Raw genomic sequence first — 15,814 nt, forward strand, 5'->3', positions numbered from 1 at the left:
CAGGGGATCCCTGGCACTCACTGACCAGCCAGTTTAGCTAATCAGTGAGTTCTGGATTCAGTAAAGGACTCTTAAAATAGAGGAAGTCACCTGACACTGACTTCAGCCTTCATACATGCATGCATAAATGCATACTATATACAACACACACACACACACACACACACACACACAATATGGTATGGAGGCTGATTAGAGGTATTGATAGTTCAAGGGCAATGTGGGCTATACAGTGAGCTTCAAACTAGTCTCTAGTAAGTTGTGGTGCTTCAGGCTGACTTTAAGCCCATATTATGTAGCCAAGAATGACTAAGCAAGACCCTGAAAATATCTGTTTTAGGGAGTAGAGGAAAGATTGCAAAATAACTTCAAGTAAAATCCATTTTACTCCAATCACGTCTCCATTATAGAGCTTCCTTAGGCATTGTACTGGAATTGTGGGTAATCCTGGTAATTTAGTGTTTGGAGGGGTGGTGACACAAGGAAGACGGACACAGTTGCATGGATACCTCAACAGAATGAACGAACTCACCGGGGACTGCCACAAAGAATTTCACAGCATCCCGGTGCCCGTGGAAACAAAGCTGCGCATGTGCCATCGAACAGTAGGGTATAAATGTCCCTGGAGTCACTTTGTCACTGTTTTCATCACCATATACACGGATTACACTTCCAGGACGATTACCTGGAGTCCCTGAGGTTTTATTTGCTGCAACAGAAAACCAAATACCAAGTATTTTCCTCTAGAAAACAGTACTGATGCAAGAGGTTACTGGTTAATCCTTAGCTATTATCTAAGCGCTACAGCCAGTTGAGAACGTAAGTGCAGCAACGGCAGCTCAAGGCAAAGCTGGAGAGAGAGACAGCATGCCGGTTATCTTTAAGTACTTCAGGAATGGAGTAGGGGATTTTGCCAGTCTAGCAAGGACTAAGATTCTATCAAGCTGAGGGAAACCATTAGAGTAAACAAAACAGAATTGAATCGTAGTTAAGTCTGCTTAGTTTTGGTTCTTAGGCCTTATTAAAAGGAAACTAAGCATTATATAGACTACAGTAGAAATGCATGCTCTTAAATAAGATCTTTATAGATCATCTTCTGGTTTTTCCCCTATGGTAAGGAGCAGGAATTTCACAAGGCGCTTGCATTTATGTCTGTCTGACAGTCTGCTGGATTCCTATAGAATGGCCAGACTTACAAAATACCCCTGATTCCATGGGTAAGTGAATGAAAAAAACATGATTGATAATAGGGTAAATAATGTAGATTAATGAGTTTTAAGAGATGTTTCATGTTTTTATTGTAAGGAAAACCGAGTCTGAAAGGAAGTTTAGCTGCAACAAAAGATGATCAGTAGACTAAGCTGCGGAGCAGTTGTGGCTGGGTGACAGACATTTAAAGTAAAAAACAAAACAAAAACAAAAATTCTGCTGCAATGCAGTGACTGCGAGTGGGTGACACTGGACAGCATTCAGGAGGGTGCTCTAGAGACGAGGAGACAGCCTCAAAGTGGCTCCGAGAAGCCGGAAGAAGTTTGGTTCTGGATCTGCACTTACCCCTCAGCCCCAGTAAACGTCCCTGGTGGAGGATTACAGCTAAAGTGAGAGAGGAGGAGAGGGACGTGGGGAGGTGCACACAGGAAGGAGAAGCGTTACCGTGAGCTGCACTAAGCCTCTTCTAGGTGGCCTACTGAATCATGGCAGCCTGGCAGAGCATCAAATAATGGACTGGTCTCACCAAGGCCTCTACAAACACCTTTGCTCAAAAAACAATGATTTGATTTATTATGATTGTATGAAGCCATTCCAGTGAAATGGAATCAACACCCTAAGAATTGATGTGGAGTGCATACTAAAACTTTCTCTCTCTCAGTCTACCCAAAAGAAACCACCTTTAAATAATTAAGCTATATGCTACCCGCTTTTAAGGAGAAAAGGTAATTCAGACACCTTGGAATGTCTTACGTTTAAGAAGTGCTTTGAACATGCAGACCTGTAAGTAACTGCACAAAAACCAAGGAGGGACTGAGACCATGGAGTCTGTAAGAGCTCCAAACCCACCCGCTGGTGACCTTTCCTCCTTCCACTCAACAAGGGAGTTGGTCAACTTATCTGATGGACCTAGGGCATCCCTCCTGCCCCCTTGCCTGTGCATGTGCAATACAGAAACACTCAGTGGATGGTCAGTGTACTGGAATACACATGAGGAACACATAAGATACATTTGTTCTCTAAAATAATAAAGCCGACTCCTGTCAAACACACAGCCTGTCTTCAATACAAGGAAAGACTCAGTTATCTGAGATTTCTCCCATAAGTTTTTTTTAAAAAACCTCAAATATGACAAATGGGATAGCCACAACCATTAGCTAGAGTGAGTGAAAACTATGATGAATGAAATGTAGTGTTTCTGAATACTGGTATAATAAAACTCAAGAGAAATGACCTTTTATATAACAGATGAAATAGGGTTATGACTCCTGAATTGAGGGGGAAAAAAAAGGGCTTTCTACAATGAAAACATTGAAATAGGGACAATAGTCCAGATACTTACGAGCTGATTCTGTAGTTTGTAAACTGATTTCAGCGTTGTCACAGATTTGGCAAAATCTAAACAATTCCTCAGTCTGACTTCTGGATACAATTATTCCCTGCAATTCTTTGACTTGTGACAGTTATTTTAAAATATACTTACTTTCTGTCAATGGGATGGAGATAATGACACCGTTTCCAGTCCCCACCCACAAACGATTGCAAGACACCATAAGAGCTGTTATCCTCACAAAAGAGAAACCCAGTTTTCCAGTACCTGTAGGGCAGGGAAGGGAAGAACAGTCTGTTGAGAAACTAGAGCAAGATTCTAAATCCCCAGGAGTCTCTGGTCTAAAAAGAACAAAGAAAACAAAACAAAAAAAATGAGTGCTTGAAAGTGTGTGTGTGTGTGTGTGTGTGTGTGTGTGTGTGTGTGTGTGTGTGTGTGTGTGTGTGTGTTTTGCCTAGAATGGCTCTGAACGAACTATGTAGCCAAGGATAACATTGAACTTATGATCCTTCTGCCTTTACCTCACAAGTGGCATAATTACAATGGAGTACCGGGGTTGAGGATAGGCACCACCATGTTCAGCTCAAAGCAAACTCTTATTGGTTATATTGTTTGACAAGTCAAGGCTAATGGAAAAAGAAAATTCTACACATGGCTGGCATTACTTTATCAAACAGAAGGTACAAAGAAAAAAAAATACATATCAAGTAAGGGATCTTGATATGTATTTTGAAATATTGGGATATATAAAACTTAGGAAGAACAAACATAAATATCTCTCCCAAATCAAACCCAAACACTAGACAAAGGGAAGCAACAACAAACCAAAGTTTGGTTTGCTAGATTGGGAAATCAAATGTCATTTGATTTTATAAAGGAAAAGGTTCCTAATTTGCTTTAAATTTCTTTACATGTATAAAAGTGAATCTCGGGTTGGGGGCTTGCCTAACAAATGCAAGGCCCTGGGTTCGGTCCCCAGCTCCGAAAAAAAAAAAAAAAAGAAAAAAAACAAAACAAAACTGAATCTCTTTGCTAACAAAACATACCTTTTTTCTTGTTTACAGACTTAGGCTCTAAATCAGTTTAGAAATATTAGCATATATAAAACTTAGGAAGAACAAGTTTATATATATTTTTAAAATATATATGTATTTATGTTATGTATGTGAGCACACTGTTGCTGTCTTCAGACACACCAGAAGAGGGCATCAGATCTCATTACAGATGGTTGTGAGCCACCATGTGGTTGCTGGGATTTGAACTCAGGACCTCTAGGAAGAGCAGTCAGTGCCTCTTAACCACTGAGCCATCTCTCCAGTCCCAAGTTTTTGTATTTTAAGAGAATTTTTGTATTTGTTCTCACTTTCAGGAAACATTTGAGACAAACATCAGTGACTCAAAGAATTGCAGCCTTGATCACATGAGCAATGTAAGAAGCAATCTTAAGTCCTGCTCAGCCTAAGCTAGCAGTTTTTAAAGAAAATGATGCATTTTATGTATGAGTGCTTTGCCCACATATAAGTATGTACACCACTCGTATGCCTGCGACCAGCTCAAGTCAGAAACGGTGTCAGACCCCCTAGAACTGTGTTACTAGGAACCAAACCCATGTCCTCTGCAAGAGCGGCAAATGTACAAATGTTCTTAAACAACGAGCCATTTCTCCAGCTTTAAGCTAGGAATCTTTAATCAAGAATCAAAGTGCAACTCTAAAATTCATGTGTGCATGCTTCTAACATGCTTGATCTATGGAGAGAGTTAACAATTAGTCAGCTTCTCTGTGTTTGATGACCAAAAATGATTAAAAGTTATTGAGAGAAATCAACCTTTCCTTAGGGATCTTTCCTAAGATAGTAGTTACCCAGCACTGCATTAGATTGTACAGTAAGTACAGTAGCGAATGAGAGCAGAGACCGCCCCTGCCGTTCCCGGGTTTGTCTTAGGGTAGACACAAAACTCACATACTGTGGATGCACTCGCACTACTGATAAACCTAGAGAAAGGACAGCTGGGTGTGCTGACACACACTTTTCATCCCAGCTCTCAAGAGGCAGAGGCAGACATATCTGTGAGTTTGAGGCCAACCTGGGCTACAGTGAGACCCTATCTTTCCGTTTTTATTTTGTTTTCTTTAAATATAGGACCTAAATAAAGGTCCCTCTTCAATACGACAGAAGAACCTGAGAGTAAGTAAACAAAGACCAAGAAAAACTTTCAAGACAGGGGATACACAGGACATGTGAAGGTAGACAGTACATGTGAGGGTACACAGGACATGTGAAGGTAGACAGGACATGTGAGGGTACACAGGACATGAGAAGGTAGACAGTACATGTGAGGGTACACAGGACATGTGAAGGTAGACAGTACATGTGAGGGTACACAGGACATGTGAAGGTAGACAGTACATGTGAGGGTGCACAGGACATGTGAAGGTAGACAGTACATGTGAGGGTACACAGGACATGTGAAGGTAGACAGTACATGTGAGGGTACACAGGACATGAGAAGGTAGACAGGACATGTGAGGGTACACAGGACATGAGAAGGGACATAGGACATGAGAAGGTACACAGGACATGTGAAGGTAGACAGTACATGTGAGGGTACACAGGACATGAGAAGGTAGACAGGACATGTGAGGGTACACAGGACATGAGAAGGGACATAGGACATGAGAAGGTACACAGGACATGTGAAGGTAGACAGTACATGTGAGGGTACACAGGACATGAGAAGGGACATAAGACATGAGAAGGTACACAGTGTATGCGAGGGCTCACGGTTCATGTGAGGGCACAGTACATGTGAGGGCACATAGTGCATGTGAAGGCCCTGAAATGGAAGGAACTTGTCAATATGGGTAGACTGAGAAGGTCTCCTTGTGGTGATCTGAATGTCACTTAGCCTGAAGGCTAGAGGCAAAGTGCATCTAGGTATTTTTGCACATTGCTCCCATGTAGAGAACAGACTAGTGTAGGGAGAAGACAAGTTAGGAAGCACGAGGTTCTCAAATGGGAAAAGGACAGTAACCTGGCCTAAGGTGACAGTCATCAAGACACAGTATTTGACTTGAAAGTAGTTTCAAATCTGACAGAGTTCCAGGTCATCGAAAGATGAAAGAATAAGAAGGAGAAAGAAACAAAATAAAACAAAACAAATTCTAGTCAAGAACCATGCTATTTTTTGGCATATCTGTCTGATACTTGCAGTGATGAAAGTTAACTAATCATGTGGTAACTTTCTCAGTGACTCTCTCAGAGCATTAGAGGAAAATGAAGGTGTGCTGTAGTCATAGTCCATCTGCTCAGTACACACAAGGCACAACACTGCATAAACAAACCAAAACAAAGACTCCCACTGATTTTCAAAAAGAAAACATTCTGGAAGCTTACCTAACATTTTGCTTACATAAGGTTCAATGTCCACATCCTGGAGATGTTGGTATGTATGTGCATGATAGAGGCGGAGCGTGGAATCCAAGCGGATGGAAACCCATACGCCATCACCCACCCACGCAAGCTGCCGTACTTGGCTCTCCTTCCTGGGGTGTGCATCAAATGATTTCTAGAAGAGATATTAAATAATCACATCATTGTTTGTTTTGTTTTTCAAGACAAGGTTTCCTTGTGTAGTCCTGGCTGTTCTAGAACTCGTACTGTACGTCGAACAGGCTGGGCTTAACTCAGAGAAATGCCTGCTTCTTTCTCCCAAGTGCTGGGACTAAAGGCATTCACCACCACGCTCGACTAAGGAAATTACTTTTGTCTCACAGGAAGTTGTTTAAAACCTAATAATCTGGGGCAGGAGACGACTCAGTAGTTAAGGGCACTGTCTGGTCTAACAGAGTATCTGGGTTCAATTCCTAGAACCTACATGGCAGATCACAATTGTCTGTCACTGTCTGTCACTCCAGTTCCAGAGGATCAGACATCCTCAAACAGACATACATGAAGGCAAAACACCAACACACTTAACATTTTTTTTTAAAAAAACTGCTAATCTGCACAACAATCTGAAGACTGTTTATTAAAGGGGCCAAAATGTACTTATCTTCTATGACTGTCCTTCCATAAGTTTTCCCACCATAGAATGCAACTCACCAGTCCCACTCACGCAAATAGAAACAAAGGACTAAAGTGTAGTTGGGTGTGGTAGCTGATACCTGTAATTCTAACACTTGGTAGTCTGAGACAGGAGACCTGCTGTGAGTTCATGGCCAGAGTGAGATTGTGGCTCAATAGTGAGGCAACAACAACAGAACCAAGTGGAGTTAGGTCAGCACTATAGAGTGGATTACCTTAAACAATGCTGGCCATCCACACCATGTATGGTGTTCAGAGAGGTGATGTCAGGATTTGGCGTTGCTACACACAATGTGAAGAAAGATCCTATGGGTAACTAAAGTAAAAGGAGCCCACGTTGTATAAGGAGCAGCTGTGAAAAATAACTACCACATGGTTCCCTGTGGGATGGATTCGGCAGAAGGGGTGGCTGTCGAGACAAGGTCTTGCTATGTAGCCTAGGTTAGTCTCAGATGTTGGCCTTGTGAGTGCTAGAATTATAGGGGTGTCTTAGTCAAGTTCCTATTCCTGCATAAACATCATGACCAAGAAGCAAGTTGGGGAGGAAAGGGTTTATTCAGCTTACACTTCCACATTGCTGTTCATCACCAAAGGAAGTCAGGACTCACACAGGGCAGGAAGCAGGAGCTGATGCAGAGGCCACAGAGGGATGTTACTTACTGTCTTGCTTCCCCTGGCTTGCTCAGCTTGCTTTCTTATAGAAACAGCCCAGGGATGGCACCACCCACAGTGGGTCCTCCCTCGCTTAATCACTAATTGAGAAAATGCCTTACAGCTGGGTCTCATGGAGGCATTCCTCAAGGGAGGCTCCTTTATCTGTGATAACTCCAGCTTGTGCCAAGTTGACACACAAAACCAGCCAGTATAAGGGGCGTGCTATTATATCTAGCATTAACTGTGAGATTCCTAAGTAAGAAAATGAGACATGGGGCAGGAAGAAATAGAAGTCTCACCTTAAAACTTCCTATTATAATTATTTTTTAAGATTGTAAGAATGGATACATTGTGACTAACATTTAAAATCTTGTTTTTATAAAACTTTTCACTGTATTGTTATCTCTCAATTTGTGATACATATGCAGATGATTCTGAATGTATATGGGGTAGAGGCAAAGGAACGTATGAACCCTCTCAACCAAGCCTTGTATGACTAGACATATCAAGAACCACATATTCAACCAGCATGATATGGCACACGTAATTCCAGCACTCAGGAGACAGAAGCAAGTGGATCTCTGAGGTCAGCCTGGTCAACACGGTGAGTTCCAGGATAGCCAGGGCTATGTAGATAGACTTTGTCTCAAAACAAAACAAACAAACCAACCAACCAAAAAACCCAAAACAAAACCAAAAAACCCTACAACAAAAAACATATACTCAAATAAAATACATACACAAATATATACAAACCTTTATGTGTGAGTCCTCTGTCCTTAAAAACAAAATAAAATAGAACCAACAACAACCAAAAAAACTAATCAAAAAACAAAAACAAAACCCCATCATTTCTTAACCTCATAGCCCAAAATGACAAGGGAGGTAAAGTAGTAGAGAAAGCTAAGGTACCCAAAGCTATATCTGAAGTGCTCTTTTTAAACACAGACCTGGGAAAGAGTCTCTCTGGGAATACCAATTCAGTATGTACACAAAATAGAGGTTAACTTGCCTCTATCTTCATAGCCTTTGGCTGAACCACATAGATTTTGTTCCTATAGCCACACCAGACTTTGTCATGCACCACGGTCATGCATCTTATGGAGTGATGAGGGCGTCCGAGGTCTAAGAGGTGATAGTTTGACAGGTCCCACTGTCCATCTTTAAAACAAGAGGTAGATTAGATTAGTCGTCCCACTTTTTATTGGTGAGGTACTCAAAGCACCATCTATTAAGTATACCTCCATCTGTATAAGCTATGGGATCTGCTCCAACCTGCCACCCCCTAGCTGGGTGGATTCCCTTTAAATCATGTTTTTAAAAGTGATAATGTAGTTTGGTTTGGCGGTGCACACCTTTATGGGAGTGCACACCGCTGGGAGTCATAGGCAAGCAGATTTCTTTGAATTCAAGGTCATCCTGAATTATACCGTAAGTTCCAGGTTAACAATGGATACTTAGTGAGATCTAATTTTTTAAAAAAGAGCAGTTTTGTGACAAATCAGACATAGTTTATCTGAATATGGTAAGTCTTTTTAGAATTAGAATGGACTTAGGGCGTGAGGCATGACTTAGAAGTGGAGTACTTGTGTCACACACACAAGACTCTGGGTCCAATCTCTAGTAGCATGTACCCACATACAACATGCACAAGAACAGAAGTTACTTGGGGGATTATGTCTCTCTTACTTGCATTTTGATGGATTCTTAAGTAGAAACTGAAGGCAACTCATTGCTAATATGGTAGGAACTATTCAAACAATATGAGCAACTATAATTTATAACTCTGAAACCCAAAATGCTGAGAAATTAGAAACACTGAGGGCTGACATGGCACATGCATGTAATCACCCATCAGTCGGTAGTTTTGCCTAACAGAAAGACAATGAATAAATATAACCCCGACTTTATGACATTTCTGTGTTTTTGTTGTTGTTGTTTTTGGTTTTCGACACAGGACTATTCTGTGTACCCTGGCTGTTCTAGAACTCGCTCAGTGAGGTTGCTCTCGAACTTCCTGAGTACTGAGATTAAAGGTGTGCTCCACCACTGCCTGGTTTTCTATGTCTGTTCAAACCAAGCGTTTCTGTGTTATGTTACACCTGCCATCCTTTACAAGCCCGTCATGCTGGTTCCCCTTTGTTGGCACTCGATGCATATACTTGAGTAGGGTCATCACCAGCCCTGTGACGGATATCTCTGCAAGCTTTAGCACTAACTACATCTTCCTCAGCTGATACTCAACTTTTAGGTCATTCTGACTCCTTAGAAGTCTCTTGCTCTTTTGAACCAAATAGTAGGACTTGGTATTGATCCTTAAAATATATAATTGTTTTATTCTGCAAATATAATTTTTATTCTGCTTATTGAAACTTCTGTTATTTCACTTTTTCCAGTCCTTCACTGACTAAAGGGTCTGTGAGTAAGGGATTAAAATGCTGGCCTCCGTTTTCTTCATTACTGTCAAGTAAGAAAGAAGACAACAGAATTCCTCATAAGAGCCTGCAATGGTTTGAATATGCTTGACCAAGGGAGTGGCACTGTTAGGAGATGTGGCCTTGGTGGAGGAATGTGTCACTGTGGAGGTGGGCTTTGAGGCTTTCCTGTTAGCCACCTGAATTCAGTCTGCTCCTACTTTCCTTTGGATGAAGATGTAGAACTCTCATTTCCTCCTGCTCCATGCCTGCCTGGACTCTGCCATGCTCCTGCCTTAGATTGAGCCTCTGAACCTGTAAGCCAGCCCCAACTAAATGAGTTGCCTTGGTCATGGTATCTGTTCACAAAAGTAAAATTCTAACTAAGACACAGTTTGTGAAGTTTAAACACAGAAAATTCTGGAGAAGACCAGAGCGAAGCAGTATACGACCTTCTCTCTGTGATGACACAGTCATTAGTGAGCAACCTCTACATATAAATCCACCCCAGGAGCCTAAGTATCAAATACCTAACACATCTATATGCCAATAAGGACAGGAGATTTCATTAAAACCCAATTAGTTTACCCTTTTTTCAGATTTGCTTGACCTTCAACCTAGTGATAATTACTTTTGGATGACACACATAGCAAGGTTAGTTATAATGATACAGATTTTCCTGAAATTCGCCCTGCTTGAGACAGACTTTCTCAAGTAATGTAACAGGAAAAATGATTGAAGTGTATTCAACTGAAAGATAGCTGGGGGCTTATGAGCTAGAAGCAATTAAGAGCACGTTTGGTTCCTAGCATCCGTGATAGATGACTCTCAGCTGCCTGTAATACAGTTCCAATGACCTGATGTCCTCTGGCTTCTGTGGGAGCACGAATATTTGTAGTGCATGCAAACTCATGGAGAGACATGCATACAGATAGATATTTTTTAAAAAGTAAATAAATCTAAAAAAATTGTTTTTAAGCCAGGCTTGGTGGCACATATTTATAGTTTCAGCATTGGGAGGCTAAGAACACTGTTAATTCTAGGCCAATCTGGGCTACAGAGTGAGACCCTTTATCAAACAAAACAAATTTTTCTTAAATGAAGTAGATAGAATGGTATAGGGAGGTGCTGGAGAGATGGTCCAGAGGTTAAGAGCTCTGGCTGCTCTTCCAGAGGACCTTGTTCAATTTCCAGCACCCACATGGCAGCTCACACGATTGTCTGCAACTCCAGTTTTAGGGGATCCAACACTCTTACACAGACAATGCATGCAGGCAGAACACCAATCAATGCTTATAAAATAAAAATAAATAATTTTTAAAAATGGATAAGGCTGCATGTGATAGCATGTACTTTTAATCCCAGCAGTCAGGAGGCAGAAACAGGTGGATCTCTGTGAATTTGAGGCCAACATGTTTTACAGAGTAAGTTCCAGGACAGCCAGGGCTACACAGGGAAATCCTGACTCAAAACAAACAAACAAACAAACAAACAAACAAGGGGTAAAAATTATCCTTGCCAATGTTTTCTAATTAAATATATGAAAAACTTGCTGTATTATACTGTATAAGGGCATCAGAGAGCTTGGGAGATGGCTCAGTAGACAAAGTGTTGGGCAAGGGTGAAGAAAGGAGCTTAGATCTCCGGAATCTATGTAAAGCAGGATAGTAGCATGCATCTGTTATCCCAATTCTCCTAGGAGAGGGAAAAAGGAGAATTTCTGGAAACTTGGGAGGCCAGTTAGCCTGGCACACACATCAGTAAATAACAAAAGACCCCATCTAGAGTAAGGTAGGGAGGTAACAATTAACACAAAGCTGTTCTGTTACAACACACACACACCCCATGGCACATGCATTCCCATATTCACTTACAGGACACCTATGTACATACATCATAAGCACACACACAAAGATAATGTATATATATGGGCAGAGAAAATGCTCAGCTCTTTGTTCATCCTGATAAACACACTTGTTCATCAGGAATACCTAAGACATATCTCCACAAAGACATCCATACACTGACTAATATACATCAAATATTTCACTTAAAACTTCATTCTCTTTTTAGGTATCACTCTTTCAAATGCAGTAAGCCAGTCTTCTTGAAAATGCTCTGAAAACGTTCTTGAAAAGCAACGTGTTGGGGTTAGATTTAGCTCAGCGGTGAGCACTTGCCTATGGCAAGCGCAAGGCCCTAGTTCGGTCCCCAGCTCGAAAAAAAAAAAAAAAAAAAAAAAAAAGAAAAAAAGCAACGTGTTGGTGTATGACATTATAACAACTCACCAAGTCCTCTGTGGAAGATTGCAAGGGTGCCATCAGCCAGGGCCACCAGCACAATTCCTTTCACGTGTCTGCAGATAGGAAAAAGGATTTCAGAACCTCCACTCAGGAGTACAGAATGGACCGTGTGTTACTGAGCTGGTGCAGACCTCTCAAAGGGCTAGCTGTGATGAGGGACTGACAACCCTTGAACATGTGGATATTCCCTGTGAGCATCTTCTTATGAGTGTTTCTTTTTTTTTTTTTCTTTTCTTTTTTTCAGAGCTGGGGACCGAACCCAGGGCCTTGCGCTTGCTAGGCAAACGCTCTACCACTGAGCTAAATCCCCAACCCCTGAGCATCTTCTTATGAAAACATGCCACAGAAACTAATGCACAGCATGCGTGCTTATCTCAGGGTGTGGCTTTCTAGCCCAAGGCGTCTCTTTTCATCACACCTCAATGTAACTCTACAGACCAGACATACATCGTCACAGGAACAGTCAGTTCTGTATGTAGTGGCTTGTGTTCTCATGCTAATTGTGTTACCCAAAAAACCTGTTTACAATGTCCTGCACTTAGACTAGAGGAAGCCTGCCCCAAGTTCGCTCTGGTTGGGAAATGAAGTTGCCAATGGGCAATGGCTAGACAGGGTGAGACTTTTAGGATTCCCAGGCAAGAAACAGGGGAGAGGAGAAGGGATTCTCCCATTAGAGAGGGTAGAATGGATTTGCCATGACAGAGAAGCAGAAAGATTGAAATTAAAGGCCTGCAGACAAGTAAGAATCCAGGAAATTGGCCCCAGGGGTCACTCCTTGGATTGGGTCTGAGGTAGCAGAGATTAAAATATAGATTTGGCAAGTATTAATTCAAGAATATTGGAGGGGAGAGTGTGCTAGCTGCAGGGAGGTTTGAAAGTGCCCAACCATTGAGCTAATCAAGGCATACCAAAATATAAAGGTGTGTGTGTGTGTGTGTGTGTGTGTGTGTGTGTTTCATTTGTGAATCCAAGGTTCTTGGGTGGTGGTGGGTGCAGAGCACATGCCACCCTCAGGGAGCTCAGAGCAGATTAACAATTTACCGCTATACCTGTAGATTTAGGAACAAACTGTTGGAACTTTGCAACCAATGACCCAATCAGTGTATTCCTGAGCTATAAGGAATACTCTGAAATAAACACAGAACTCTAAAGTGAAGATTCATTCAATCCAGAAAGTTCTCTTCTACTTAAACATTTTGTATCTACTTCTCACTTTAGAACTTCATTCCCATTCAGTTTCTCTAGTTCCATTAAAATGGTTGTGGTGGGGCTGGTGAGATAGCTCAGGGGTCAAGAGCACTGTCTGTTCTTCCAGAGGTCCTGAGTTCAAATCCCAGCAACCATATGGTGGCTCCCAACCATCTGTAATAGGATCCGATGCCCTCTTCTGGTGTGTCTGAAGACAGCTACAGTGTACTTATATATAATAAATAATAAATCTTATAAAAAAATGGTTGTGGTGGGTTGAAAGAGCTGTCTCCTATAGTCGTGGGTACTTGAATACTTTGTCCCCAGTTGGTGGTGCTTTTTGGGAAAACCATGGCCTTGAAGGAAGTGTATCATTGGAGGATGGCTTTCAGAGCTTAAAAGACTTGCATCATTGCTAGCTTGCTCTCTTTCTTTCTATTTGCAGTCCTAGATGTGGGTGTAGCGTACCCTGATCCAGCCTGCCTGCTGCCATGCTTCCCTGTCAGGATGGAGTCCACTCTTAACCCTCTGGATCCATAGCCCAAATAAATCCTTCCTTCTGTAAGTTTCCTTGGTCATGGTGCTTTATCACAGCAATAGAAAGGAACTAAGGTGATGGTTAAAATCAACCAACAATGTCCCACCTGGGCATTCATCCCATATACAGCCACCAAACCCAGTCACTATCGCTGATGCCAAGAAGTGCTTACTGACAGGAGCCTGATATGGATGTCTCCTGAGAGGCTCTGCCAGAGCCTTACCAATACAGATGAGGATGCTTGCAGCTAACCATCGGACTGAGCACAGGGACCCCAATGGAGGAGTTAGAGAAAGGACTGAAGGAGCTGAAGGGGTTTGAAACCCCTTAGGAAGAACCAATATCAACCAACCAGACCCCTCACTGCCCCCGAGAGCTCCCAGGGACTAAACCACCAACCAAAGAGTACACATGGAGGGACCCATGGCTCCAGCTACATATGTAGCAGAGGATGGCCTTGTCGGGCATCAATAGGAGACACCTTTGGTCCTGTGAAGGCTCCTTTCCCCAGTGTAGGGGAATGGCAGGGCGGTGAGGTGGGAGGGGGTGGGCAGGTGGAAGGGGGAGCATCCTCATAGAAGCAGGAGGAGGCGGTATGGGAAAGGGGGGAACCAGGAAAGAGGATAATATCTGAAATGTAAATTCATAAACTATCCAATTTAAAAGAAGACCAACAAGCAAAAAATTTAAGCTTGTATACTGATTTGTCATGAGATACATGTTAGCTTTAATAGTCTTAAAATCTATTTTACATCAAAGTCAAAACTTTTAAAAGGAATAATTTAAAGCACAAAACTTACACAATACTGAGGATTGAGTCTTTGAGCTTAATGGAATGGAGACATTTCCTCCACTGGGCTACAGATGAGTGGACATACAAACTGCAGGAGTCAAGGCAAGAAGGTTAAGGCACGGAATCATCAATGCTTCTATTTAAGAAAGACTATGGCACCCCCAAGACAACAGCACATTAACATTCAATTTTTAGGAAAATGGCTTAGTTCTTTTGTACAAAAAGAAAAAGAGCAAGGGTGGGAAGAGGGAGGGAGATAGAAAGAGAGAGAGAGGGGAAGGAGAATGGAGGAGAGAGATGCATGCCTAAGGCAGAGAAACAGGCTATTTTCACAAACAGAAGTGTATGAATCCCCAAAGCCAGACCCACTATTGATACTAGAGTATTAGCCAATGACACCAGCTAACTCCGGGTTGCCCCATGCCTTATCTGCACAGAACCAATTTCACATCAGTGGCTGACTGTGGCCTGCAGACTAAGTCAGATGCTATGGAAAAGACACACACACACACACACACACACACACACACACACACACACACACACACACACACTCAATTTTTTTTCCTTTGGGACAGCGTTTGTTTTAAGTCAGGCTGGTCTAAAATTTATGTAATCCGTCCATTGTCTCATTGTGTGCTGAGATTACAGGCCTGCACTACCACATCTGACTCAGTTTAAACATCCTGCTTTCCTTTCCTCCTATGACTATTACATAGAGAGAAGATTCTGTCACAAAGAAAAAGTTTACCATTTAACAATAACCAAAGTCTACTTTTGTGCATATACAAGTTTGTGTAGTAATCTACACCTTTTGTTTATATTTATGTTTACTATACTTCATTTATCTCTTACTTAGGATTTTTGTATTTGTGAAGGTGTCACACAAAGCCAAGGCTAACATGGAAGGTTCCGTGGCCCAAGCTGACCTTCAACTTGCAATCCTCCTGCCTCAACCTCCCAAGTGCTGAGATTATAGGCCTGCACTATCATGTCTGGCCTATTTTCTGCTTTCAACTATAGAAGTAAAAGACACCTTAGGTACTTACCAGCCATTTTGAGCTCCAAGCCACATGGTTGGTAAAAGACTACTCATTTTCTGAGCTTCTTCTCTCACAAGGTCTTGTTCATTTGGCAATACTGATATTTGATCTTTGTACACATCTGAGTCATTACTGGGAAAATGAGGCACAAGGAAAAAAACCCACACTAAGTGTATTCAGCTTTAGTTTTCAAGAATTGAACAGTTAAGCTTACTACAATGAACAAACACTGAGGTTCCAGAAGAGTCGGTGTTAAA

General features: G+C 41.8%; 1 protein-coding gene across 7 annotated transcripts in view; it reads right to left on the reverse strand.

Annotated features, from left to right (window-relative positions):
- The window catches only part of Spag9 (sperm associated antigen 9), a 127,719-nt gene that overhangs the window by 10,317 nt on the left and 101,588 nt on the right, over positions 1–15,814 (reverse strand). For 5 of the 7 annotated variants that reach the window (XM_032912944.1, XM_032912943.1, XM_032912941.1 and 2 more), the window contains 7 exons: positions 15,564–15,689; positions 14,522–14,602; positions 11,981–12,048; positions 8,291–8,439; positions 5,935–6,106; positions 2,693–2,806; positions 533–709 (listed from right to left, as the gene is read on the reverse strand). In XM_032912944.1, coding sequence (XP_032768835.1) covers positions 533–709; positions 2,693–2,806; positions 5,935–6,106; positions 8,291–8,439; positions 11,981–12,048; positions 14,522–14,602; positions 15,564–15,689 — 887 coding nt within the window. Of the gene's footprint in view, positions 1–532; positions 710–1,554; positions 1,594–2,692; positions 2,807–5,934; positions 6,107–8,290; positions 8,440–11,980; positions 12,049–14,521; positions 14,603–15,563; positions 15,690–15,814 lie in introns of all 7 variants that reach the window. The other 2 variants (XM_032912942.1, XM_032912947.1) reach the window with 1 other exon arrangement.

Source organism: Rattus rattus, chromosome 9 (assembly GCF_011064425.1).
Source record: "Rattus rattus isolate New Zealand chromosome 9, Rrattus_CSIRO_v1, whole genome shotgun sequence".
NCBI lineage: Eukaryota > Metazoa > Chordata > Mammalia > Rodentia > Muridae > Rattus > Rattus rattus.